Below are 23,144 nucleotides of genomic sequence, written 5' to 3' on the forward strand. Positions count from 1 at the left end.
AATCCAAAAAAATCTAATAAGAAAGTGATACTAAGTTGATCAAGCTCATTTTTATTCATGCTGCTAAGCTGTTCAGTGGCGGATCCAGGGTTTCTAGTTAGGGGGTTGGTGTGGACATTCAATAATACAGGCCAATGTAAAAGCATAATGGTGTAGTGGATGTGGTGTCCGCCTAGTGATAGGGAGTTAGGAGGTTCTCATTATCTTCTCCATAAACACCAAGTTCTGGTTCTTCCCAGGAACAGACTCGAGTGTCTCAATAAGCATAGTGCGTTCCCTGCAATAAAGATAAGGTAAAAAGGTTAAATAAAAACTAAAACTGAAAAATTACTGTTCAACATACCGGTAGAAATTGCTATCCTTGCAGCAAACATCGTTAGAGCCAAGATGCAGGTACAATATGTCGTAACAACCTGACATCAGCTCTTGATGCAGCAGCTTTCTAAAGCCCTTCCGGTCAGACACATACTTTGCACCTGCATAGTAAAATAAGATCTTCCATTTGGAATTGGTTTTCATTTGCAATAATTTTTCTTGAGTTGTCATTTGTTATTGAATATTATGAAAAATAGTCATCATTGCTATGTTCGAGACAAGCAAGCTTATCTTTGTTAATATTTATCTCACTTGTTCTATGTTGCGTCAAATTTCTGGATTTGCAATCTTTTTCCCCATTTTGGTTACAGCAGAAAGGGTATTTTGCTTGATTCCATAATACATGTTTTATCAGTGTAATAATATACATGACGTGTACATGTAAATACCATGAAACTGTTAGGGTAAAATATCTTTTTGGGTATTGAAGCAATATTCAGTGGAGTTTTAAGCATTTCTTTAAAAACAAGAGATGCGTTTGTTGGAAACACAATGCCCCCTATTGCACCGCTTTGAAGCCATGTACATGTATTCAAACTTTGACCTTGAAGGATGACCTTGACCTTTCACCACTCAAAAATGTGCAGCTCCATGAGATACACATGCATGCCAAATATCTAGTTGCTATCTTCAATATTGCAAATTTTGACCTTTGACCTTGAAGGATGACCTTGACCTTTCATCACTCAAAATGTGCAGCTCCATGAGATATACATGCATGCCAAATATCAAGTTGCTATCTTCAATATTTAAAAAGTTATGGCCAATGTTAAAATTTTCAGACGGACGGAATATTTGACATTTGACCTTGAAGAATGACCTTGATTTTCACCTTTTACCACTCAAAATATTCAGCTCCAAGAGATACACATGCATAAAAAAAAATCAAGTTGCTATCTTCAATATTTAAAAAGTTATGGCCAATGTTAAAGTTTTCGGACGGACGGAATATTTGACATTTGAACTTGAAGAATGACCTTGACCTTCACCTTTCATCACTCAAAATGTTCAGCTCCAGGAGATACCCATGCATGCCAAATATCAAGTTGCTATCATCAATAGTGAACAAGTTATGGCCAATGTTAAAGTTTTCGGATGGACGGACAGACGCCATATATTAGACATTTGACCTTCACCTTTCACCACTCAAAATGTTCAGCCTCAGGAGATACACATACATGCCAAATATCAAATTGCTATCGTCAATAGTGAAAAAGTTATGACCAATGTTAGTTTTCGGACGGATGGACATATGCCATATATTAGACCTTTGACCTTGAAGGATGACCTTGACCTTCACCTTTCACCACTCAAAATGTGCAGCTCAATGAGATGCACATGCATGCCAAATATAACGGTGCTATGTTAAATATTGAAAAAGTTATGACCATTAAAGTGTTCGGACGGACGGACAGACTGACAGTTCAACTGCTATATGCCACCCTACCGGGGGCATAAAAACAATTATTTGGTACACAAAGCTTCAAATAAATATTAAAATTAGCAACCTTTCCAAAGGCAGCAACAAACACTGCAGGGCTAGATTGAACTTTACCGGTACGCAGTTGTTTACAACCATCGACAAAGCGGGGGTTTGGGGGCAGTAGCCCCCGATACTAAAGAAATATATAGGATAAAAGGATAATAAGGTGTTGCGTAAGTTGTTATGTGTTAGGTGTTAAGGGTTAGAGTACGCTGTTTGATGTTAAGTGTTGCGTACCGGTAAAGTTCAATCGTCCCCACTGCAGTATAAGACAGTAGCTAAAATAATTATGCCAACGCAAAAATCATCAAAAGATTATGGCGGCAATTTATATAGACTATTTAAGACAGTAAAAGGGGTAATATAAAGCAGCATGCCACAGAAACATGTTGGGTCTCACACTCAACTATAAACAGTTAAAAATTATTCACCAGATACGGGCAGAAAGTCAATCCTTGCATTTGGAGGACATGCAGACTTCAAACGATGGACATTGGAATCCCAGGCAATAAGAACACGAACATCGCTGCTGCACCAGACATGTTCTTCACCTGAAACAGAATAAACGGCTCTAGGAGAAGTGCCCCCCGGAGAACTGCCCCCCCCCCAAAGATTTTTCACTGGGCGGAGAACTGCCCCCTCACTCTTTTTTTATAGGGCGGAGAACTGCCCCCCTGCTGATTAATAAGGGGCGGAGAACTGCCCCCCTGTCAGAATTGATGACCCGGAGAAGTGCCCCCTAATTAAAGAAATTTCGCGGCTATATATAAAACGAGTATTATAATGACAATAACGCCAGTAACTTTCTTGCTATTATGTCTGGAAATTGAGTGAAATTTCAAAAGTAATATAAAGTTGTACAAGTATTAAAGTTATAAAACGGCAAAAAAATACCTGCCTCGGCATGGACGTCGCCATCTTGATAATCACGTGATTTTCGTCTATGTTAACAAAGAAAAACAAATCACTTTTTGCTAATAAAAAGTTTTCGCGGCTGAATTATTTGATATTTTCCCCGTAATCAAAACAAACAATTAGCATGCAATTTAATCCATCCGTATGCAAGCTGAAAACAATAATTTATTTGTTTGTTTTCGCCAATTACGGATTTGGACGGTTCAATATAATAAACCCGTATGCCGCTTTATTCAAAGCTAACAAGTTCTTAACAATTAAGGTCGATCCGGTCTACCAATTAAAAGATCGCGGTGCTTATCGTTAACGGTAACAAGTTCTCTGCCTGCCTAATTAGCTGCTAATTAAAGCAACTGTTACCGATTTTGTTTGTTTGGCATGTCGACATGATCTGCTCAAAATGCTAACTGTTGCAGATTGTATGTATGTATGAATGTATGTTTTGAACGTTTATGTAAGCATGTATATATTTTTTAATGTATGTCTGAATGTATGTATGTATGATTGTAACTGTGAATGTATGTATGCATGTAATGTGTGTATTTATGTATGTTATTTTGTATTTCACATGAATTAACTAAACAACATAAATAAATTGATTATTAATTCGACTTCACTTTACTTTTTTCTTCAAGTCAGCTAAATTATTGCCTTTGCTTTGCCTATTAATTTACTTTTTTATACGTTTAGTTACGTTTTTTTTTCCATGGGTCAATACTATCTTTATAATGTAAATTAATTCCGATGTAACTTTTCCTCCATAAGTACTGAGTTGCACGTCTATATATAGTTGCGACACATGGCCAGTATTAACATGCACGCGTTTCCTGTGTGGATCTCGACTATGTTTCGCGCTCTTATTAAAACACGACTTTTACATGGCATTCATGTATAGTGAGTGGTGAAGATGCGTACCAAGGGCCTTAAACAGTATTATCACATGCCTCTAGACAATTTGTGTTATTCAGTTCGATAAATGGCATTATACTTGTACTTAAATTAATTTGTTACCGGATAAAATGTGTACGCCGATAACGTAAAATTACCCGTAAGTATTGTTTTCACTACGTAACTAATAACTAATATGACACCGGGGGGGGGGGGCAGTTCTCCGCCCCTACAGATTTGATGGGGGGGGGGGCAGATATCCGCCCACTCCTATAAATATGAGGTCGATTTACATCGACCTCATATCGTTTAACGTTATTTTGCAATAGCATCGTTCCGACATGAATTCATGTCGGAAGCTTTAACGGTATCAAATTCATATAACAGCACAGAATAATCATGCAATAAATTATTAAACATAAAATATAAACATTATTTTACTAATTGCATTAGAAAAATGTTTATACAAACTTACAAGTAATGATAGTCCAGACCTTAAAACACTACCACTGTTCAAATTCCATATTGTTGCCATATAGCACTGTGTAAATTGAAAGTTGCATAATGTTACCTCATTGGTCGGTTATAAATACATTGTTTCTCTATGTATAGTATTCGATTTAGACGAAAATAATAACTTACGTGGAATGTCATATTAGTTTTCCATTAAAACTTTGATCTTGCTGTGTGTGTTTATGGACGTTATTAATTATGTTATACTTATTTTTGTATTTCATTAAGAATTAGAACGTGTAGCCCTTTTTGTTAACTGTTTTTAGCAAACGATTCGCGGCTTAATAAGACACGGAAAATAGTTAAAGCGACACTTTCATTTAAAGGTTTAATGTGAACAATATTAAATGAAACCTTTTTTGGTATTAATATATTTTATTGACATGTTAAATTCGATACTTGAAAAGGTGTTTAGTCTTTAAAAAGATGTCGCTGATATTGTTAATTTCAAACTGTTAATATGCTTAATGTTGTGTAAGAAATTGAATAGTTTCACTGAGTTTTATTCCCGCCTAAAATCCGATATCGTAAAACGCGCAACGGTTAAGAATAAGGTCTAAATAAGTTTAAGTATTCAGATCTGAATATCAGCAGCTGTGCCAGCTGGGAGCCCCGTTTTGGCTTTAACAACCGCAAGCGAAACAACATACTTTTTTAAGTCTTGCACTTAGACTCCATGATCACAAGTATAGGTCCCTGCTGTGGCGTATGACACCATAGTGTTATTTAGTATTGGTCGGCACAGTATCTGATCATAACGAGACAATTGGTTTGTGCTGAACACAGGGGCAATAAAACCACAGATCTATCAAAAAACAAGATTATTGAGATATCTTTTATTGAACACCGCGATAAAAATGCTCAAACCACGGACTCTAGATTACACGGATAAGAAACATGGCAACATTCTCAGAATCATCACTGCTATATGTGTAATCACCTAACAATTCGTCTAAAAATAATTTATATATTTGAGTTGAAGACGATGTACTGTTGTATAAGTCTGAATAAACTATCTGTCTGCCTGTCTAAATCAAAGCCGTCATCGTCCCAGTGAAAAAAAATCTGATTTTGAATAGTTGAACATGATGCGCTTATGTCAAAATACGAAATGACCCGCGTAACACCGACCGTGATTTTCAAGAATCTTTAATAAATTGATAATTTAAGGTAAATAACATTTCATATAATTATACATAATTCCCTCGTTGATAATTAACAGCAAACGATGAATGTTTTTGACACCCATTTTATTTCAAGTATGCATGCAAAGCCGAATAAAATCGAGAGGGTCCGCTATATACGCTGTTTCATCATAAATTTAACACCCTTGCTGTGTTATAAACAAGAGCTGAAATAGTTAATTTATTAAGATTTATTTATAATAAGCTTTATTGATATGTTTCGTGAACAAAATACTACAATATATCATAAAAAATATAATAATCATGGCAAAGGAAATTCAATGGCCGGTTTCTAAACAAAAGCATAATCGCCAAGACCGTAGCATCAGTTCAGTGCGTTAGGAACTCGCGCTACTTTCTTCCGCCTTCATTCCTTAATTACTTTCGTTTTTAAACAATTTTTTTTTCTATCGTATACAGAATTCTATTCTCCTAAGCAAGATGTAATTTTTAAAACTGAACTCCAAATATAAACGCTACAAATTGGTATTAAGTACGAACATGTCAACCGTAAATCTAGATTCTAAAACTCCAAAACGGTATGATGTTTGCAAAAGTTAAAGTTATAACTCACCGGGCTGTCGAAATCAGAAGAACGCTACAAATTGGTATTAAGTACGAACATGTCAACCGTAAATCTAGATTCTAAAACTCCAAAACGGTATGATATTTGAAAAAGTTAAAGTTATAACTCGCCGGGCTGTCGAAATCAGAAGAACGCTACAAATTGGTATTAAGTACGAACATGTCAACCGTAAATCTAGATTCTAAAACTCCAAAACGGTATGATATTTGAAAAAGTTAAAGTTATAACTCGCCGGGCTGTCGAAATCAGAAGAAAAACTTAATATATATTTATATATCTGTTTACTACGTAACGTAAGCTTTCTAATGATATATAATTTGTCAAAATCGGCCGAGAAATGAAACTATAATTCAATAAAAGACGTGAGTGGGTACATCAAAATGTATAACCTCGGCGCTTCGCTGTACGCTAATTGTACAAAATCGATAGCCACAATACGGCAAAACGCGCGGTGGTAAAACATAAAATGTGTATTTCTTGTGTTTATCTCGCTATAAATCCATTAATAACAACGGGAATATACTAAAACGTATATTTTTGAAAGAGGAATTAATAAGCAACAAGATAACGTATAAACCAATAAAATCGGATGAATAGTTTTTGCATAAGATTGAATTTACTACAGTAAGGGTCAAATACTCGATTCATCTCCTAACAATATACACTCCGTGATACAACTGGTAGTTTTAACACACACATATAGGTTCCATTTAATTTAAGAGTACAGAAAGCTAAAAAGTGATGTGGTTTGTTGTACAACAACAATTGGTTATGTGTAACCTATTCAAAAAATAATTTCGTTCAAGATAATTCAATGTAATTCTATAAACGACAAACACACGAAGTGTGTTGTGTATGTTTATTTTTAAAAATGTACATAAGTGGTTTAAAAGCACAATTTTTACACATTTAAGAGGTAATCGCTCACATATATGTCTAATTAATGATAATTTTATGCATTAGCAAAGATTTAACGAGAAAAACTGAAGTTTTAGTTGAACTCAATTTGCTATAGGAAAACGACGGTAGCCGTTTAGACGTAAGCGGGGTAGCTTACGTCTAATTATTTGGACTAATATCCGCCTACTAAATTCTGACAGGGGGGGCAGTTCTCCGCCCCTACCGATTTGCTGGGGGGGGGGGCACCTCTCCGCCACCTTTAAAATAAGGGGGCAGTTCTCCGGATTCCAGAATAAACAAAAGGCTTCCCGAATCAAATCAAATCAAAATTTATTTATTGTCGGTATGAGGATAACAAAGGACATCGTTCCACGAACCCTGGGGAAGTTTAAAAACTCAAAATACAACACGACAACAAACAAACGCCCGAATTCAAATACAATCCGAACCTGGATTTTCCAAACAAGTTTAACAACGTTCAGTTTTTAAATAGGTAACGTCGCGAAATCAAATTACAAATTCTAAACGAGCACTTTCAAACGATTAAATGTCACGCAACGCGGTTCTCTTAAACTGCAACGTAGTCTCTGGTCAACAACAGCTGTTTTATAGTATGTAAGCTTTGGTCAGTATAAAATACTGACGAGAATAAAATTCTCTGGACTCTCTAAAAACCCTTGTTAAACAAGTTCAAAACAGAAAGGGGAGATCACCACCACTTACTATAGCCTATCCTCTCCCCTGATTCAAGATCAGTGTTCTGATTGGCCAAAATGATTTGGGCGACCGTGGACCAACAGGCCTCTGTATATCTATTACACGCGTAGCCTATTTAATTATAATTTGAAAATAAGAACTTGCAAAAATAAAAATATATAATAATTTGTAAATGCTACTTTTATGCGTCGCTTTCATCCGCATGTAAAGAACATGCTTCAATATGTGCATTCGGTTACCAGACAACTCGCCCCAAAGCCAACTCGCCCCAGGTCAAGTCGCCCCGAAAATCTGGACAAGTCGCCCCAAATATGTTGGACAACTCGCCCCAACCGAAAGACAACTCGCCCCAAATTAAATGACAGCGTGCAACGAAATATTTTGTCATATATATAAAACTCTTTGTGAAAAAAATGTATTAAATAACATTTTTGACTTAAAGACTTAAAAAGGAATGCTGAATACACAAAACGAATAATACATGGGGAAAAAAATAATAATAGAAATGTATCATATTCATAATTTTATTCATAATTTATAACAATTACAGACTCACGATACTAACATCAAACATTTAAAAAATATAATAATGGTAAAACATTACAAACACACAGTAACGTTCACACACAAACAAGCTTTTCAAAAACATGGGTTGAAACATTTCCAACAATCAGAAAGACAGTTATTTTTTGTATTTCTTTGTGTATTTGTCAAATATATAATCTACCTCATAATCGCTGGTTCCACATGTTCCGCTGGCAGGAACGGTATAGACATGACCTTGCGGACAAAGGTGAATACAGTGTCGCGTTGACTGTAGGCGCTCTGTAAAATCAATGAAATACTTTATATTAGAAGTGATATGAAACATCGGCATTTGTATGTTATTTTTTTACTAGATTTATATAACGGCGAAAATTTAAATTTTCGTAAGTACAATCATAAAATTATTTATACACATCCACAATTATATTTATTACCTGGAGACCGAGGCTTTGCACGTGCCGCCATACGGCCTGGTTCCAGTGAAAGGCACATCCTTTAATTGTTGGGTCGACGAAAACTTCCCGGAGGCCCATCCACATCCCGGCTTCAAAATCGACCATGAATTCTTTCACTCGAGTTTCGTTATGGAGGATGTCCATGACGCCTTTGAAAACCTGGAAAATAATTGGAAAAATTGGACACTTTAAAGAAATAATACATGAGCCGCGTTTTGAGAAAACTGGGCTTAATGCACGTAAAGTGCCATCCCAGATTAGCCTGTACAGTCCGCACAGGCTAATCAGGGATACCATAAAAGCGGAAAGTGTCGTCGCTGATTAGCATGTGCGGACAGCTTAGGCTTATCTGGTACGACACTTTACGCACGTGCATTTAGCCCAGTTTTCTCAGAACGCGACTCACATTATTTACAGAATCATACATTTGTCAGAGACAGATCGTAATGCAAACGCATCTAGTTTTAAGATCTTTAGTAAAGTACAAATTCTAGTTTCTAACTCCTGTAAAACTGTACACAATTTGAACGCTAGTACTGTTCAATTATGCCTATTTATGCACCATAAAAGGAGAATTTTTCCCCAACAGTTAAAGACACGGCCATTTTCAGTGAACTGATATATTGCTTGTATAAATCTATTTATCTATTTATCAATTGTCTAAAAGATAATTAAATTATTTGTGTAACTCAATTTCAGAGAACAACCTTTGACGGCTGCCGTCATTGAATTTCATACAATCGATGCCGCAACTAATTAAAAACCGTTTTCACGCCTTACATAGGAACGTCGACTAATTAAAGAATCAAATTAGGAACCGAATTAAATAACAATTATACACATGTGTAAACGTATCTTTAAATGACACATATTTATTTATATGTTATACATGTTATTAGAGTTAAGCAGTCAAAAGTATATTTTAAAATGCCAATATGGGTGTAAGACTCGCGTTTCTGACACCTACTGTTTGATGTTATCTATTACAGTAATTGATAGAAAACACTTATTGATTAACACGTCTGTAATTCTCAATTAAAGGTAAAGTGTAGACAACATCGGTTCATGTTTGTATCTCGGGTACGCCCTATTTATGACACATATTGATTGATGTTATTATTTACACTAATTGACACTAATGGGTAATAAACACTACCGGGGTTAATAGAAGATCTATCAATATACAAAGATTCGTGCCAAATCTGAAATTTATACTTTATTAGAACATTTTAATACAGAAAAAGATTTAATTCAAGCACGTACACAGTATCTTTAAAAAGTGTGAAGGTGGATATTCAGAAATAAGATCCATATTCGCATGACACTGGCAGTATACACGCATTTTCAATAAGAAGAGGCCAACATAGAGTACGATATTTACAATAACTCAATCAATTATGAAAAAAATATTAATAAAAATAAACGTTTAACATTTCACACGTTTTCAAAACAAGACGAACTAAATGGGGCTTATTTTAATAAACACAATCATAAAAAAGCTAATAACAATTTATTATTAAAAGCAATCCAGTATGTAAACAATTATTGAATTACAAAGTTTTACAATATGAAATGAAAAAAACACATCATACAACTACATTTACTAAAAACAATAATCACGCATATTAATACATTAAACTTAACAAATTTTATATGAACAAAATTTCTATAATACTATATATAAGAAACAGAATTGGGGCGAGTTGTCTTTCGATTGGGGCGAGTTGTCCAACATATTTGGGGCGACTTGTCCAGATTTTCGGGGCGACTTGACCTGGGGCGAGTTGGCTTTGGGGCGAGTTTACCAGACAACTCGCCCCAAAGCCAACTCGCCCCAGGACAAGTCGCCCCGAAAATCTGGACAAGTCGCCCCAAATATATTGGACAACTCGCCCCAATCGAAAGACAACTCGCCCCAAATAAAAGACAACTCGCCCCAAATTAAATGACAGCGTGCAACGAAATATTTTGTCATATATATAATACTCTTTGTGAAAAAAATGTATTAAATAACATTTTTGACTTTAAAAGGAATGCTGAATACACAAAACGAATAATACATGGGGAAAAAAATAAAAATAGAAATGTGTTAAATTAATAATTTTATTCATAATTTATAACAATTACAGACTCACGATACTAACATTTGTTTTTATTGAAAACATACAAAGCATCAATTTTAGCATATTAAATGAAATAAATAACACAGATTTATGAATGAAAAGACAATTCAAAATATTATCAAACATTTCCATTTATTAACTCATTTTAAAAATAATTTTAAAACACAGTTTGTAATGAGCCTTGATGAATAATATCAAACATTTCAAACATCCGTAATAATTAACACAAACTTTCACAAAATATTATCAAACATTTCCAACATCTTCAATACTTTTAAAACATTACAAACACAGGTTGTAATGAGCCATGATGAATATTATCAAACATTTCAAACATCCGTAATAATTAAACACAAACTTTCACACAGAAACAAGCTTTTAAAAACATTGGTTGTAACATTTCTAACAATCAGAAGAAAAAAACAACAACAAATGAGCAATAATTTATTTCAATTCAATCTAGCAACTTTCAGGCAGGCATTTGGTCCGTAAATGATGAATATTATCAAACATTTAAAAAATATAATAATGGTAAAACATTACAAACACACAGTAACTTTCACACACTAACAAGCTTTTCAAAAACAAGGGTTGAAACATTTCCAACAATCAGAAAGACATCAAATGAGCAACGTTCATGCATTTGGTCCATAAATGCCACTGCAGTACTTTGTAAAGTAATAGTCTGAACGGTTTTTCGAATTATTTCTAAATAAGTGAAACGTGGCCATCCCAGTTATTTTTTGCATTTCTTTGTGTATTTGTCAAATATATAATCTACCTCATAATCGCTGGTTCCACATGTTCCGCTGGCAGGAACGGTATAGACATGACCTTGCGGACAAAGGTGAATACAGTGTCGCGTTGATTGTAGGCGCTCTGTAAAATCAATGAAATACTATATAATAAGTGATATGAAACATCGGCATTTGTATGTGTTATTTTTTTCCTAGATTTATATAACGGCGAAAATTAAAATTTTCGTAAGTACAATCATAAAATTATTTATACACATCCATAATTATATTTATTACCTGGAGACCGAGGCTTTGCACGTGCCGCCATACGGCCTGGTTCCAGTGAAAGGCACATCCTTTAATTGTTGGTTCGACGAAAACTTCCCGGAGGCCCTGCCACATCCCGGCTTCAAAATCGACCATGAATTCTTTCACTCGAGTTTCGTTATGGAGGATGTCCATGACGCCTTTGAAAACCTGGCAAATAATTGGAAAAATGACGAGTGTGTTAAATCATTTTTATTTTTTTATTCATGATTTTATTGATTTTATTAGTCGCTCAACTTTCAAGTTTGCATGAGTGTGAAAACATTCACAGGCTGTGAGCGAATGTTTGTTAATACTGTATATTTAAGCATATGTAAATATCCGTAAGGGTACGAACTGTAAGGGTAATACAATTACCTGTGTGTAGTCTTCACTGGTTTTTCCGGCCATCACCGCAAACAGTAACGGAAGCTGCTTCATGTCGTCACCGGACCTTACGAAAGAATGAATGTCGAGTTTTCACGCCTTTTTTGACAAAGTAATTATTTTCAAAATATGCGACTTATGTATATACATGAAGGATATTAAATAAAAGGTAAATGTAAATTCTTATCATAAATATAAAATGCACATTTTATCATAATATTCAATCATTTCAGCAGATAGTAATGTTCAATACTAAGGATTTATACAAACGTTTAAAATATATTTGTACTGACAAGTAAAAAAACTGTAAACACATTCAATGTTACACCATGAGCAATAGTTTAAAGCGGTATACATCACCCAAATAACGCAAAGATAACGGTCCAGTGACTTCTGACATTTATCTGAAAAGTTTTATGATCGTTATCAGGTCGTAAAACACATCTGTTATGTGTCACCGGATTAACGGACATTGGTTGATTACCCGATAATATGCAAGTATCCAACAATTTAGATTCATTATTTATGGGGAAACAAAAGCTGCCTGACCTAAAAAATGTAAGACACAACAAATAATTATATTATAAGTTTACTTACCAGAATCACAGCCTATGTGTTGCCATCGCTCGCAGGCATCGCAAGAAACAGCACGTTGCCTCTGCCCAACTGTCTTTCCACAATGTATACAATTTGCCACTTCTGCCATTGCAGAAACACAAACACAAAACTAACTAACACTAGAAAATTATTGTATCCGACATCAAATAAGCACATATATGTTTGAACACATGGCAGATGCACTGAAACCCACACAACTATATAGCAATCGTATTCCAAGTCACAAATAGTATTGTCCGACACAAACAAAACACATACTTTGGGCTCATTCAGATACCCTCTTTATATATAGTCAGCCCTTATAATTACTTTGCAAACAGCATTGTTGTCTGGTTAAGCGTGTTACCTTATTTATTCTTTCATCACGCCAAACTGTCATACCGTTTGTCTTATTAATAAATCTTTGACCAGACAATGAAAGCATGCCGGCTTAATTAATTTTCGTCAATTCACACGTTTTCAAAACATAACTAACACAAAGACATTCCATTATTCTTTAATTAAACCAAACTATCATACAAAATGTCTCATTAAACAATCTTTGAACAGAAAATGAAAGCATGCCGTCAAAATAAACGTTTAACATTTCACACGTTTTCAAAACAAGACGAACTAAATGGGGCTTATTTTAATAAACACAATCATAAAAAGCTAATAACAATTTATTACTAAAAGCAATCCGGTATGTAAACAATTATTGAATTACAAAGTTTTACAATATGAAATGAAAAAAAAACATCATACAACTACATTTCCTAAAAACAATAATCACGAATATTACATTAAACTTAACAAATTTTATATGAACAAAATTTCTATAATACTATATATAAGAAACAAAATTGGGGCGAGTTGCCTTTCGATTGGGGCGAGTTGTCCAACATATTTGGGGCGACTTGTCCAGATTTTCGGGGCGACTTGTCCTGGGGCGAGTTGGCTTTGGGGCGAGTTGTCTGGCTCCCAATTCAATGTGAAAGCGACAACTTTAGGCCAAAATAAATGCAACATTTTGCACATAGAGACCCCGATAACCATACCTTTTCTTAGTGGAGTATAACCTTTTTCAGTGCGATGGTTTACAATAGTCTTCAAGTTAATCATATTTCCGGGATTCAGTAGTGAACACCTTTTCATTCCCCACCATTATCTCCGAAAGATAACACCCGAATACTAGATAAAAGTGTAAAACATGCCTTCCTGTCAACTATGGTATTTTTTTAGAGAGTATTTTAGTGTACTGTAACCAATAGCAAAAAGGTACTTCCTAATCTACGTCTACGATGAACACTATAATCACGTGCATTTCTTGAAATCTTTATTCGACTTAGCGGCACAAACTGGATGAAAGTATCCCAACGAATAATACTTTTAACGATAGTTATGCATAATTATCAAAGTGGTTTATTATACTCAAAATAGTTTTTCGACTTATATGAAAGATATAATAATACTCGAGAAAACAAGGAGTTTGAAATTTCGGTTTGTTTGACCAGTTTCGTGTCTACATAGATTTGGTGATCGCTTATAACTAATGTATGCAGAAACATTATCATAAGTTAAATAAGTGCAGTTGGTAACAATGCTGTGTATTGTCATTTTTTCCCTACGACGCTTTTTTCTGATACAACACTCCTTCTAAATAGAAGATTGTGTGCTGGCTCCTATTGGTTAAGGGGTGAAAACTGTACACAAATGCTCATTTGGGTGTTCAGGCCCGTACCCAGGCCATGGGCTCAGGGGCCCGCCCCCCACAAATGGCTGTCGAACTACGATTTTTTTTTAATAATCGGCCCACTGCATTTTTTTCTCTCGTGCAAGGGCCCACAGTACTTTTTCCCTCAAAACAAAAGAGCAGCTATGTTTTATTGTCCCTAATAAACAAGGGGATTAACGCTCGCCAATCGAGATAAGCCTCTAGGCAATGTTTTCTTATCGCCTTGCACACACATCCCCGATCAGTCCCCCATTGTGATCATGGATGCTTTATCTATCGATGGTTGATGTAACATGTATTTTGATAAGAGCAGCGAATGGAAGTAACTGCTACAGGAGGTCGTAGACTATGGTCTGATAATTGCCGACGCAGGTTTTTTTCCTTCTTTGAGAAGGCCCTAGACGTATTTTTCCCGTCTAAAAGTTTAATTGTTTTTTTTTTGGGAAACCTTTTATTGGGAATTTTTAGGTCCCAATATATACTTTTTGCATTGAGAATAGTGCCCTGAATTTGAACCGGAACAAAAATACTGACAAAGGTATTAAAACTGAGTATTTATATTTTTTGAAAGGAAATCACTGAAAAAGACTACGATGAGATAGTTAAGATGTTTGTTTAAAAGAAAAACAGATTCATAAATTTGCCGAGCAGCAGATAAGAATTTGGCAGAATTCAGTATTCAAAATAATCGAGTACCGATAATTGAGTAATATAAACCTATTAATGGCTCATTGGTAAAATAATGAAAATTGAAACAACAAATCGATCTCATTATATAAGTTAACCTGATCCAGTGTAGAAAAATATTGTATAATTAAATTATCCTTTTCCTTGAATTTTGTTGAAAACAGTTAAATATGTTAAATTCATTATTTAAGACTTTCATTATTTCCCAAAAAAATTAGGCGTTTCGCGCAATTTTTGTCCTCAAAAATGGCAAGGTCTTTCCAAAAAAAATCAGATTAAAAAAACTGTGAAGTTATTGATTTGTGAAAAAAATGGTGGAAGCAATACGAGAGTTGATGTGGATAATCGTCAGTTTAAACCTGTAAGTTTCGGAATTCTAAAGCTTTTAATATTGTTGTGAATTCACCCCAATGTTTAAAGCTTAAGACTTCCGAAATGTGCTGATTTACTTGTTATATTCCATTAATTCATATCACAAAATACGGTTTTTATAAGCATTAAAATTTACCTTGCAAAGTGCCAAATTAAAAAAGGTATATATATCACAGGTATATATATAGTGAATAGTTGCATGTCAAAATGAGTTTTATCCATAACGAGTTGTTACACTGTCATGTAATAAATTTCATAAATCGGATTCTTTATGAATTTATGAGCATTTTCGAATATTCAATAATCTTTGTATAGAATGATAAAGCTCCCTGCTATGTCCCTTTGTATTGTGTCGTTACTTAATGTTCCTTAATTGTTCCTTTATATTAAAATGTACTTATAGTATATATTGGACATGTCCTCATTAATACGAATGAAGCTTAAATTAGGTATGTTAAGTGTTCGAGGTGATTCTTCGTTCTTTTAAAGTTATTAAGTTTTAGCCAAGGGACCATTCAAGCACCTCTTGTTGGTTAATTTCGATATGTATAATTTTTTTCTTTTTGTAAAGGCTTCACAAGTTAAGCGTTGAATTTACATGGGTCTAACCATTGCAGCGTTTTAGTTTTTACATGTAAGTAAATCAATATATTCAACGGATCTCGGCATAGCTCCGAACAGGGACGTATAAGAAACAGAGTTTGTTTGTTTAGGTCCGTGCTTCGAACAAAGAGTTATTCACTATTTCGTTTGAGTGCTGATTAAAGGACAGAATGTCGTCTGTAATTATTCATATTTGATTTAAAAGCATATCGGATTTCTCGTTCGATTAAAATATCAAACATTAAAAACACAATATTCATAGACATAATTAAATAAAATATGTATAGCATTTACATAATATAATTTGATGATCGCCGGGAAAATTAAAAGCGGATTAAGCACAGCTACAATATTTGTATATATAGTCTGTTTACACAAAATAAGATTTATTTTTATTAATACACTTACAAACCTAAAACGTCCGCATACAACAAAGCATTACAATGTTTCAGCGTAATATATGGGTACTTGAAACCTTCCAGCCTTATATTATGCACATTGTACAAATTAGTCGGGCTTTAGTACTCAAAGACGACAACAATAATAACAACAACAACATTGCTAAACGTCAGACACTGTGACAGGTTTTCGATGTTAAATATATAAACAAAATAGTATAATATACTATTTCGTTTTGCCTGATTTTCACATATTTGAATCAGAGCGTGAAGCTTAAATCAATAAGCAGAAATTTAATTCGTTTCTGAAAAAAAATATGTGTAAAAGAACTGTCAATATATCGGATATGTTTATGAAATGCTAACAGTTCGGACAACACATATGTTTCCGGTACCTTAGAAGATCTGATAGAACTGATATCGTTTTTTCTTCTTCTGGTACAACACTTCTTCGAAATAGAAGATTTTGTGCCTGTATGTTACATTGAATCTCAATTTTTGTAGGAATAGAGATTAGCTTCAAGAAACTTTAATTGCTTCGTGTGATAAGCATTTTAAACAAATATTTGGGTCAAATTGGCTTAACATGAATAATATTTTGGCCTTTATTTTTTTCAATTTATCCAGAGATCAAGAAAGTTCCTACTAATTTATAAAATACAAGGGATAATTAATTTAACAAAAATGACATTAACAGATCAGCATTCTGTATCAGGTAATGTGAAAGCCAACATTGCAGCTGTTTCTTCAGCAGTGCTCTATGGTGCATCCTCTGTTGCTATTGTCTATGTCAACAAGCTTTTAATGACTTCCTTCTCATTTGACTACCCAGTATTTATAATGGCTTCACAAATGACATTCACAATACTGCTGCTTGAACTTCTTAGTTTAATAAACATCATCAACATGCCAAAGTACACCTTGGAAAGAGCCAAGATGTTTGCACTGCCTGCATTGTTCTATGGAGTCAATTCTGTATTGGCCCTCAGTGCTCTCAGTAACATGAATCCTGCCATGTATGGAGTGCTGAAGCGCTGTGTCCCTGTAGTCACTCTGCTCATGTCAGTGGTTATTTTCAAGAAAGGCTGGCCTTCCAGACTCACCATCCTATCCGTGCTAATGCTCACACTGGGCTGTGTTGTTGCAGGTAGATTTCAATGTAGCCAACAAAATTGTACAATATTGTGCAACTTAGAATACTATTACATTTAATAAAATGTTGTGACTGCAAATAGAGTAGAATATAAAAAGAAATTTATAAACATTCGGATTTCAATAAGTAAACAAATTTATGCATGAAGAATTTCATATAAATTAATGCATCATTTGTTACAGTAGTACATGTAGTAGTATTTCTTTTGACCTTGCAGTCAAGGATAACCCATGAAAGTGCAAGCACTTATTTCCAATGGGGTCCTTTGATTTTGCTGAAGAAACAGCAGGCAGAAAAGACAGTATTGAGATACAAGGAATCCGGGTGCGATACCCTAGCTCTTTGCAAATAGATCCCTTGAATCTTTTACGTGCTCATTGTACAGCATGCCACCGATTCACGCGAGAATTACCTTGGTTTCATACCAGTACATCTCTAGTTGGGTGGGAAACACTTAGAGCATTTCTGAAATTTTCACAAAACATGAAATATAATGGAAACCTCTTTTTCTAGGTTATGGAGATTTGAAGTTCAACATGCTTGCGTACACATGTGGAGCCTTGAGTAATGTCACACAGGCCGCATACCTCCTCCTGGTGCAGCGACTCACCAAAGGCAAGCTGACCACTGTGGAGTCTCTGCAGCTCAACAGTATCAACACTCTGCCATTCTTGATATTGATATGTGTAACAAACGGAGAGGTGGTAAAAATTAGGACGTTTGAGCAATATCACTCGATATCATTCATTGCAGTTTTCATTTTAGCCATAAGTCTTGGATGCTTGTTAAACTACTCATTGTTTTTATGCACCAGTCTGAATTCTGCACTGACGACCAGCATTGTAGGTGGCATAAAGGCGCTTGCTCAAACATTGTTGGGAGTTTTCACGTTTGGAGGGGTGAGTCACAACCTGCCCACTTTTGCAGGTCTCTCCATGAGCATGCTAGGTGCTGTATTCTATTTGTACGCAAAGTACACAGAACACAAAACAAAACATTTGGTAGATTTGAAAAAAGTCATGACATTTTCCGCTTTTGAAGAATTAAAAGATGACAAGGAGTTAAATGAGATGGAAATAAAGATAAATGGGGTTACCAATCAAGCTGTATTTGTTGAGATGGACAAGAGAGCTACTTAATACTATGTGGGCTTGCATTGTTCGCTGAAAAATATGTTGAAGGAATTTATTGTACAATGCCTACCAAAATAAAAGCATTTCCATAAGCAGCAGAGCTGTTATTATTGACAGAAAGATTGTGATAGGATGAGACAAAAAGTATTATTGAGCTACTTTTCAATGTTCAGTAATTATATGTGCCTTTATGTAGTGTTTAGTTTTACACAATAAATAAAATCAATTGATTTTAAATTCCAGGTTATGAAAGTTTAATGAATTTTTTCCTTTATATTGATTATCCTTTTTATCAATCAAAGAAAATTTCAAAATTATTATTACTTTACTTCATTGGTCAGCAAATATAGCATCTTTATATATGCATTGAAAATTCTGTAACATTCCATTTACCATTAAATGTAGCGGGATTTTGGGGATAATTGATTGCACATGTACATGTATTGTTTTCATGGGAATTTGTCGTGGGGACTTATCAGTCAACATATTTATTGTGGGTTGTATTTTGCATGTTGATTTGGGGCGATTAAACCATATCGTTATATTATTTCACATTGTATGCACTCTCATATATCTTTCAAAAGTATATTTATTTTTTTTATTTCGAGTTAAATTTGTTCAGTGGTATCTGAAAACAGAAATCTATATGTCTAAAAATAAAGTTCAAAAGTACACTTCCTTTAAAGTTAGTTAAGTTAAACCAGTTCATTTAATTCTTACAAAATAGGTATTTTAAACATACATTGATTCTGAATAGACACCTTTTATGCTCCCTTTCGAAGAGTGACTGTCCGTATTTCTGTCTGTCTGTCTGTGTGTCCATCTTTCTGTCACACTTTGTGTTTAGGTTTCTAAAAATGCGCATAACTTCTATGTCCCTTGAGATGTAACCTTCATATTTGGTATGCATGTGTATATGGACAAGGCCTTTCCATACGCACACAATTTTTTACCCCTGTGACCTTGACCTTGAACTTGGGGTCCGCGTTTAGGTTTCGAAATCTGCGTTTAGGTTTCGAAAAATGCTCATAACTTCTATGTCCCTTGAGATATAACCTTCATCATTTGGTATGCATGTGTATATGGACAAGGCCTTTCCATACGCATAAAAAAAATTACCCCTGTGACCTTGACCTTGAACTTAAGTCCGCGTTTAGGTTTCGAAATCTGCGTTTAGGTTTCGAAAAATGCTCATAACTTTTATGTCCTTTAAGATATAACCGACATATTTGGTATGCATGTGTATATAAACAAGGCCTTTCCATATGAACAAAAATTTTGATCCCTGTGACCTTGACCTTGAACTTAGGGTCCGCGTTTAGGTTTCGAAATCTGCGTTTAGGTTTTGAAAAATGCTCATAACTTCCATGTCCCTTGAGATATAACCTTCATATATGGTGTGCATGTGTATATGGACAAGGCCTTTCCATACGCACACAAATTTTGACCCCTGTGACCTTACCCTTGAACTCAGGGTCAGCATTAAGTTTCGAAATCTGCGTTTAGGTTTCGAAAAAAGGTCATAACTTCTATCAAGCGTTTATAGGGGGCATAAGTCATCCTATGGTGACGGCTCTTGTTTGGTTCAATATTGATTTTCTATCTTGTTTTATAGAAAAAAAACTGTATATTTGAAGGTACAAGCATGGTGCAAGCTTTTGCAGAGCAACATTATTTACTAAGTTTGGTTAACAATGTTGTTTTTGCTGAATAAAAAATTGTTCATACATCAAAATATAAAAGAAAAATGTGCATACATGTATCTGTTGGTTGTGTGCATTATTGCAGATGTTAACTATTTAAGTTTCACCTGGCTTAATGGCCAGATATATGTTTGTTATAGTTTTTTGGGGTTAAAATATATGTTTGTTACAGTTTTTTGGGTTAAAATATATGTTTGTTATAGGTTTTTTGGTTGAAGAGATTTGCTTTATATTTTACATTCTAGAGAGGTATGATAAATATGCTGTTAATAAATCAAAGCACTCACTTGTGACATTGTTATTAAATACAGTTTTGTGTGTGTGTTTTTTTTCACGCCATTTTATCCCATGCTATTTATTAACTATTTTTTCAAATTTCCAAAAACCAATAGCAAGCAGCTACATTATAAGTTGTTTATTGACGTGACGTCTTTTGAAGTTGACAATGTCATTTCACCAGGTTGTAAAAGGTCAGTCCAGAAAAGTTTGCCAATAAAAACACTTAAATGTTATCGAAAACATGTTTATGGTTAAAATAATTGTAATTGATATATTACATGGGAAACAATGTATAGTTCTAGTATTTGATTATAGAGTAGATGTCAGTTTTTACTCATATATTAATTTGATTTATCAGTATTAAGTCAAAACATTTACATTCAAGGTTGCTATTTATGTTATGTGTTCTCATCAATTAGAATCTACATTCGATGAAGTTGTACATTTGTATCAGTAACATGCATATTGCAATCAGCATTTACATAAACATCCAATGGTGTTATACATTTATTGCACTTTTATGCTCAATGAAATCCACATTTATGTTCAATGAGATTACATAATAACTGTTCATGTTCTCAATTGAAGTTTTTATCTATGATCAGTTGATCTGTGATACATTATTCAGATGTTGTTTCTGTTGTTATGAAATATATATTCCAAAGTTATTTAAACATTAAATTTTACCATTGTTGTATAGATCTCATGTAAAGTTATTAAATGGTTCATGCAATTTCTGCATGTATTTATTGCACATATTGAAATTATTTACATGTATGTGGGCAATATTCGTTCTTGACTAATTTTATCAAGCTTGTTTTTGTGTTCAGCTTTGCTGAATCTTTATTAGTGTAAGAGTAATTTTGAATTATGTTTTGTATCAGTCACATACCAGCGAGACATGTTGTGGACTTAGTGTATTGCACATTTGCATCTGTCCATATGTTCCATTATGAGTCCCATCTTTTTTTATATATAAATAATTAAATAACTTTAAATTGTCCCCATCATAAGATGATAATTTATGTTCTCAATGAACGGTCAAGGTCACAATTTAAGGCAAACTAATTGCCACGTTTTTGTTAGCTCTTAAACTGTGTATTATTTAGATAATGTTGTAAAATTCTAAGCAGAAATGTTAAAGATTATACGACAATATGGCTTGATTGGTCATTGTCGTCTTTGGTACTACTTAAATGTACCCCAGATACTCTTAAGTATACTTAAATGTACCCCGGGTATGGAAAATATGCTGAAACGTACCCGGGAAATCTAACGCTAAATTGGTCGTTGACGGCTTTTTATCTCAAATTAATTATGTTCATTTCGTATTTCATAAAATGTTTTACAACATCTGGTTTTGGGTGGGAATAACACTCGGGTACAGTCTAAGTTGGCCGGGTACGTTTTAGTATATTTTCCATACCCGGGGTCCATTAAAGTATACTTAATAGCACCCGGGGTACATTTAAGTAGTACTTGAGCCGACAATGACCAATCAAGCGACAATGTGCAACACCTAAGATCCAGGTCTGTAATTCAAAGGTCAAGTTCACACTTCAATGATAAAATTGTTTGCTTTTTGCGTTCATCATTTTCCCACCACCTTCAAAGAAAAGGTTGTTTATTATTTTCTTGATATTTGTAGGTCTGTTCTCATGGAACTGTAGTCACATTTTGTGACTAATGGTGTCTCTTGTTACTTTCCACACATCACAAAAAATGTGATTTTCTAATGCCTTTACCGGTAATTGAATTTCATTTCAATAGTTTCCTGTATTAACATTAAAAGAACCAAGTTCTGCCTTTACAAGTATATGTTTATACTGGTCAATTTAGAAATGTTTAGTGTCAGTGATAATACATGCGAAAATTCAACTTTCATTTCGTTTTTGTGAATAGGTTTTGTGCATGCTATTGTTGTCATAGCAACTTAAAATAAAGAAACAATATTATTTCATACACGTTACTTCCGAAATAAAAACAACAACATTTGTTTAATAAACAGTCCATTTTGGTCGTTTTTATAAATTTTGTGATGGATATTTTCTTTCATGAAATTGGACAATTCATGAAATGTCTTCATCAAAGCATGTTTATTTATAATGCACATACATTAATGTTTTATTTCACACATGTATTACTTTAATTATGGATTACATTGTAAATAAGGTTGGGTGAATAGAGCAAACGTATCTGTGTTTTTGGTTTCTACTTTAATTGCAAATCCAATTAATTTTGTTTAGATTTTTAACTTGTGTTATTTAAGTTGGTATTAAATAATGAAAACTTTTGTGTACATGTCTTTTTCTAGTTTTCTATACTCAGTATATATTTGTTGTTATTTTAATATCAAGCTGAACATTTTA

The 23,144-nt window shown here is 34.1% G+C and overlaps 3 protein-coding genes and 1 long non-coding RNA gene across 6 annotated transcripts in view; 1 reads left to right on the top strand and 3 right to left on the bottom strand.

The window, feature by feature from the left end:
- LOC127866234 (uncharacterized) overlaps positions 1-7,301 on the bottom strand; it is a 48,244-nt gene extending 40,943 nt beyond the window's left edge. The window contains exon 1 of the mRNA XM_052406658.1: positions 7,294-7,301. The gene's annotated coding sequence lies outside the window, so the exon portion shown is untranslated. The remainder of the gene's footprint in view (positions 1-7,293) is intronic.
- Positions 675-1,878, bottom strand: LOC127866239 (uncharacterized). The gene is made up of 2 exons (XR_008042915.1): positions 1,353-1,878; positions 675-1,195 (listed from the first exon to the last, which is right to left on the bottom strand). It is a non-coding gene; the product is annotated as an uncharacterized LOC127866239 (long non-coding RNA).
- A 916-nt stretch (positions 7,302-8,217) lies between the features above and the next one.
- On the bottom strand, positions 8,218-13,927 carry LOC127870251 (uncharacterized). Of its 3 annotated transcripts, none has more exons than XR_008044722.1 (3): positions 13,771-13,927; positions 8,542-8,721; positions 8,218-8,386 (listed from the first exon to the last, which is right to left on the bottom strand). XR_008044722.1 is itself a non-coding variant. In XM_052412887.1 (3 exons), the coding sequence occupies exons 1-3, from the start codon at positions 12,167-12,169 to the stop codon at positions 8,285-8,287; spliced, it is 345 nt and encodes a 114-aa protein (XP_052268847.1). In that variant the 5' UTR covers positions 12,170-12,193; the 3' UTR covers positions 8,218-8,284. The 3 variants fall into 3 exon arrangements, 2 of the variants coding, with proteins under 2 accessions (XP_052268847.1, XP_052268848.1); XM_052412887.1 differs by lacking the exon at positions 13,771-13,927 and adding an exon at positions 12,107-12,193; XM_052412888.1 differs by lacking the exons at positions 8,542-8,721; positions 13,771-13,927 and adding exons at positions 11,720-11,899; positions 12,107-12,178.
- Positions 13,928-16,666: 2,739 nt separating this feature from the next.
- LOC127866241 (putative UDP-sugar transporter DDB_G0278631) lies at positions 16,667-23,068 on the top strand. The gene is made up of 2 exons (XM_052406659.1): positions 16,667-17,654; positions 18,174-23,068. Exons 1-2 carry the CDS (start codon positions 17,192-17,194, stop codon positions 18,797-18,799), a joined length of 1,089 nt encoding a protein of 362 aa, XP_052262619.1. The 5' UTR covers positions 16,667-17,191; the 3' UTR covers positions 18,800-23,068.
- Positions 23,069-23,144: the final 76 nt, after the last annotated feature.

This window comes from Dreissena polymorpha, chromosome 2, assembly GCF_020536995.1.
Source record: "Dreissena polymorpha isolate Duluth1 chromosome 2, UMN_Dpol_1.0, whole genome shotgun sequence".
Classification (NCBI taxonomy): domain Eukaryota; kingdom Metazoa; phylum Mollusca; class Bivalvia; order Myida; family Dreissenidae; genus Dreissena; species Dreissena polymorpha.